We start from the raw sequence: 6,000 nt of genomic DNA on the forward strand, positions 1-6,000 counted from the left end.
TCCTTTTTCCTCCAAAACTTCTTGGCTTTAGGGTTAGAGTCTGTTCTTCTCCATCTCTCCTTAAAGGTATTTTCTTTCTGTTCCCAACCTATCACATATAGTAGAAGTGACCAGGAGCTCTCATTCCTCTTGGTGTGTGCATTTTCTGCTGTTTCTCCATGGCCATGTGGATAGAAGGTTTCCATTCAGTTTGATGTCCCAGCTGACTATGGTGAAATAACTGTATTGCTTATACCTGGCATGCAGTTGCTTCACTTTCCCAAAAGACTTTTTAAGTGCCAAAACCCAGTTGTTGGGAGAAGTAGTCATTTTAATAAGAGGACGGGACCAGCTACGGTGGTCAGGCACAGGACTTGCCCAGACCACCAAACTGACTAACATCGTGCTTAAAGGCCACAAGCCCCTTTTAACACCTCCCTTCTCTCATTGTCCCCTTCTTGCTCTTCCCTCATCCCCCACGATACCTCAGTTTCTCCACCATTGTTTCCTCCCAAATAAATGACCCACTGTGATCACTTCCCCACGTTTGTTCCAGTTTTGCTACATTCCTACCTGAATTTGCTGTTTCTGATACCTGGGTAAACTAGCTCTTACGTGGCATTCCTGGTACGGTTCCTAGGCACTGTTGGCCTTGTGAGGGTCTGCTCCCCAAAGGGTGCCCAACGCTTCCCTTTCAATCATCTGTGAAGCCTGACCATCTCTAGCACCCCTGGTGCCCTCCAACCGTTGGTGAAATCTGCCCATCCATCATGGTGCTGTTAATTTGCCAGCTCCTCACTGCGTACCATCCAGTGGTTTCTCACATCACATCCAGGAGTTCTTCATGGGCTGTTCAGTGAGTCTGACATCAGGCCGGGGACTAGTCGCCCTCCTAAATATCTCTTCTAAGATGAACATTGTGTCACAGGTGTTGGAACCACTCTGTTCCATGGCTAAGATTCATGTCTCATAATATTGTGTATCTAACAGGGAAATGGGCAATTCCTATTTACTTGGCCCTCATCACTTCATTATCAAAGAGGTGAAATATGCAGCTCCTAAGGTAATTTTTCCGAAGCGTGGCGCGTAGGAAGACCTTCCCCACAAGTATTTCAAGACCTCTGCTGCTCCTAAGAGCTTCAGTTGATGTGGTGTGGTCAGGCATTGGTTCTGCTAATAAGTAAATATTTGTGAGTGGTGACCCATCATCTTAGATGACATTTTCTATTTAAATCCACAGCTGGTACTTGCAATTTTTTTGTTTGTTGGTGGTTTTTTGGTTGCTTTTTTTTTTTTTTAAATAGATGGGTTTTCTGTATCCACAATGGGGACTATGAGACAAAAATTCTTGTAAACCTCTACAAAGCTAAATTCTCTTCTAGAAACATCACGATTTCATCAGAATGGTGAGCTGTTTTATGAAAGTTTCTGGTCAGCTTTAGTATAACCAATAAAAAAGTCCCTCCTTCAAGGCTGTTTTCTTGTTTGCTCACCCCCAACTCCTGAAGCTACCAAATCTGAATGATGACCTTAAGCCAAAGATGTCATGTAGAATTGATTGCATCAAGCTGTGTCTGATTGCTGAACCTTATCCGGGGAATGCACATATGTAGCATTCATTTATTTGATCTTAAAACAGCACTGCTCACTAGTAGCGTTAAATCTGGCTCTGCGGACTCGGGCTGTGCTGTCAATTGGAAACGTTCCTGGTTTCAAACACATTAGCCCCCATTTATTCTTAGCGAACATGCATGAGGACATGGATCTTCTCTTTGCTCCATCATTCCTTCTTGAAGATCTGCCAGAAGAACTAAATAATGTGAGGGGTGATTCTCAGCCTGAAAAATAGAGCTCCTTGTGGAAAAACACAAAGAATACCGTGTCTTTAAAGTAAGGGGTGGCCTGTGGGAAAGGAGTGCGTGTGAGACTGAGTATAATTTAAGGGTAAATTCAGACAGTATAGCTACACTCTGACAGAGAAGAAGAGGGACAGTGGCTCACTATCTTGTAGCGATGATATCCATGAGCACTTGGGTCCTCATGATTGCTGTCGTCTTTTTGCTTTTAGTTTAAATGGTCAGCAGCCAAACGGAGACTGAAATTCAAGAATGTCTGAATTTATTTCGTTTAGTATCACAGAATATTTTTGGTTGGATGGGACCTTTGAGATCATCGAGTCCAACCAACAAAAAAAAAAAAAAAACACACACCCAAAAAATCCCAGAACACCAACACCAAAACCAAACCAAAACAAACACCCATAACCACACCCCACCCACAAACAGACACAACCCAACAAACTCAGGCACTAGAGCATGCCCTGAAGTGCCACGTCTACATGTTTCTTAAATACCTCCAGGGATGGAGACTCCACCACCTCCCTGGGCAGGCTGTTCCTGTGCCAGTTTATGGCACCTCTTTACCAGTTTGATTTCTAAAGGAAACAAGAACTTTTTTCTAGGAGTCTCTTGAGAGCATCCTTCACCTCCGCGTTCCTCAGGCTGTAGATGAGGGGGTTCAGCATGGGAATCACCAGGGTGTAGAAGATGGACACCACTTTGTCCTGGTCCAGGGAGTAGCTAGAAGTGGGGCGGAGGTACATGAAGATCATAGTCCCGTAAAAAATTGAGACTGAGGTCAGATGTGAGGCACAGGTGGAGAAAGCTTTGTGCTTGCCCTCTGAGGAGCGGATCCTCAGGACAGCGGTGAGGATATAACCATAAGAGACAACAATGAATATTAAAGTGCTGAGTGCGATAAAGGTAGCAATGGTGAAAAGCACGTGTTCGTTGAGAGTGGTGGTGGAGCAGGAAAGTTTCAGGAGCGGGGGAATGTCACAGAAGAAGTGATTGATGACATTAGGACCACAGAAGTGTAAACTGAACACGGAGCTGACAAGCACCGTTTGACTCATGGTAGACATTATGTAGGATCCCACAGCCAGCTGGACACAAACCTTTTGAGACATGGTGGCCACGTAGAGCAGAGGGTTACAGATGGCCATGTAGCGGTCGTAGGCCATTGCAGCCAGCAGGTAACACTCAGTGATTATGCAGACTCCACAAAAGTACATCTGGGCTGCGCACCCCAGCAGGGAGATGGCTTTCCTGTCTTCAAAGAAGCTCACTAGCATTTTGGGAGCAACCGCTGAGGAATTACCTAGGTCTACCAGAGAGAGGTGGCAGAGGAAGAAGTACATGGGGGTGTGGAGTCGAGAGTCAAGCCTGATTAATGCAATCATGCCGAGATTCCCCACCAACGAGGCGACACAGATCAGAAGGAACAGCACAAAGAGAATGACCCGCAGCCCCCAAATACCTGTGATTCCCAAGAGAATGAACTCATCAACAGTTGTCTTGTTTCTTCTGACCATCCCCTTAATGAACCTGAATCTTTTAAGAAGGGGAAAAAATCAAAGAGGAGAAGTTACAACTCTGGATAGAAGAATAAGTCATAATGATGCTGGGAATGCCAGGCAGGAATGCAGGAGAAGAAAACTGGATGCTGCTTTATTTTAATGGAAACCTCTCTGTCTGTCAGTATGCAAGATGGGGAGGGACTCCTGATCAGGGAGTGGAGTGATAGGATGAGGGGAAACAGTTTACGCTGAAAGAGGGGAGATTTAGATGAGATCTGGGGAAGAAATTCTTGACTGTGAGGGTGGTGAGAGCCTGGCCCAGGTTGCTCAGAGAAGCGGTGGCTGCCCCATCCCTGGAGGGGTTCAAGGCCAGGCTGGAGGGGGCTTGGAGCAACCTGGTTTAGTGGAAGGTGTCCCTGCCCAGGGCAGGGGGTGGGACTAGATGGTCTTTAAGGTCCCTTCCAACTGTAACCATTCTATGATTCTATAAGAAATGGATGCTTAACTTGGTTCTCTTGAGAACCTTGCTGTTCTGCATTTAACCCTTCTGTAATGACGGTCTCAAGGAAGGATTGTTTTTGTTCCGCTGCTGAGATTGTTCCAGGAAAGAGGAGAAACATGTTATTCATTCTGATCTTTTTAAAATATTTCCTGCTTAGTTCTATTGTTAATTTTTCTCAAATGCTTATCTGTGTCCACGGTGCCTAGGAGGAATAACAGGAAGATTCTTGTTACCTGCTCTGTTGTTCTTAAATAGTGGAGTAATAAATTGGTCTCAGCTTCCACGGATGACATTGAAGTTGGCCAATGCAGTTCTGAGAAGTCTGCACAGGATGATAACCCCACATTTAAAAAAAAAAAAAAAAAGTTATCCACGTTGAAAAGCAGTTTGTGTTAAAAAGCAGGTGGTAGTTTCATTAAAGTTTATTTGCCGATTCCAAACTTAACAATTCAAAGGAGAAGACAGGGCCAGCGTAATCGTGGACCTTGTCCTGCTTCCCTCAACCTGTTGGTGCCAACGGAAAGTCTTGTAAAGTTTGTCCTGACGAGATCACACTTTTGTCCAACGTTAAGAAATGAGTTGAGTATAAATTGAAAGAAACATAGGAGCTGACACTGAAGACAGAATCCATCTTGCCTAACGTTACCTCCTTCCTGGGCGGACAGCTGGGTTTGAGGTAGCCCTTCAAGGCTTTGGTTAGTCGTAGAAAAGAAGTAGGCATCTTAAGGCAAAATTCATGTAAGCTACTTAAAATGTCTACTTATGGTGAAATGAATTGCCTCTATCTCTGTAGGGGATAATACTGTCAGGCAAATCAGACCATCACTTTATAGGCATCTTAAATAACAGCATCTCTACGGGTGAAATGAAGGAAAGAACCCTATAACCTCATAATTTACCTTTTTGCTTCTCTTTAAACGTTGACTTCAAGAAAAATGCCTCTTGTTTTCAGATTGTGGTCTTGCTTTGACATTTCTGTTTAGAGTTCTGCAGAAAATGAGCACTGTTAATTGCAGGTGTATTAAATGAATGCCTGAGCTTGCAAGGTGGAGCTTCTGACTGCAAACAACCGAATGACTGAAATATCTTTTAAGCTTTTTGCGTTGTATTGGGAGTAATTAAGAGTGCACTTTCAGGCAGTTACAGCAGTTCAACTGATCAGCAGCAATTTGTGGAGCCCAATGGCTTGGCTGCTAATAATTTTCTGTGCTATTGGAAATTCTAGACAGGTCAGTGGGACTGTTTGCAGTGCCCAACCCCACGGTCTGTATGACAAGTTGATGCGGTTAAATAATTCTTCTTTTGTGGTAACCCCCCATTTCCGGGCTCATCAAGCCATTATTAGAACTCCTGTGGATGTTGGTGGTTTGAGATTAAGCATTAAACACGTGTTTAAGTCTCGAACCAACCCTGCATCTGCTGTAACCGGGGAGAATGGCTGAATTACAGCTATTGCAGACCTGCCCCAGCTGAGGGCAGAGACCTCTCTTGTCAAGTACTGACCTGAATGGCATTTGTCACTCTAAGTGCAAACTTCCAGGAGCAAGAGTCCAAAAGTCTCCACATCTTAGGAAAAGAAGCCAGATGGACATCCACAAGCATTCGTTCTCCTGTTTTCCAAAGCAAGAAAAAGAATCCGGCTCAGGTCAAAGCAATTTTCCTCTCTTTGACTACGTTAATTTTTTTAGACTTCACTTTTAGCATTCCTTATATGAAAATTCATTCATTAATTTTTTACTCTTCTGTGTATGAGCATCAGCTGCAATTATGTGCATTCTGTGTGCAGGGTTTAAAGTACAGAGAAAGGATAGAGAATAAAACAGTGACGCAGTTAACAGTCTGTCAGATTTTATAATATTTCAGGCCGTGGATACGATTCCTACCTTGGAAACTAACATTAAAAATGATGCTTTCTTTTCCTCGGGAATAAAAGCTGCTGGAAAGGCTGGATGCATAATGGCATTGAGAGAGGCTCGTGACCACAGGATCAAGTAAGGTGGTGGCAGATTCTGCTCCTCCCCGCCTGGCGTTTACTCCCAGTGGGATGGGTGATGGATGTACCCTCAGCAGGGGAAGGGTGAGGTCTTCTCAATCAACTTTCACAATCTACTTCCCTTAAGTGCTGCGGATGCCCCGGAGGGATCCCACTGAGTGATGCAAT

The 6,000-nt window shown here is 44.3% G+C and overlaps 1 protein-coding gene across 1 annotated transcript; it reads right to left on the reverse strand.

Annotated features, from left to right (window-relative positions):
• Positions 1–2,413: 2,413 nt before the first annotated feature.
• Positions 2,414–3,352, reverse strand: LOC141466181 (olfactory receptor 5G25-like). The gene has a single exon (XM_074149959.1). The coding sequence runs from the start codon at positions 3,350–3,352 to the stop codon at positions 2,414–2,416; it is 939 nt and encodes a 312-aa protein (XP_074006060.1).
• Positions 3,353–6,000: the final 2,648 nt, after the last annotated feature.

The sequence above is a fragment of the Numenius arquata genome, chromosome 6, assembly GCF_964106895.1.
Source record: "Numenius arquata chromosome 6, bNumArq3.hap1.1, whole genome shotgun sequence".
Classification (NCBI taxonomy): domain Eukaryota; kingdom Metazoa; phylum Chordata; class Aves; order Charadriiformes; family Scolopacidae; genus Numenius; species Numenius arquata.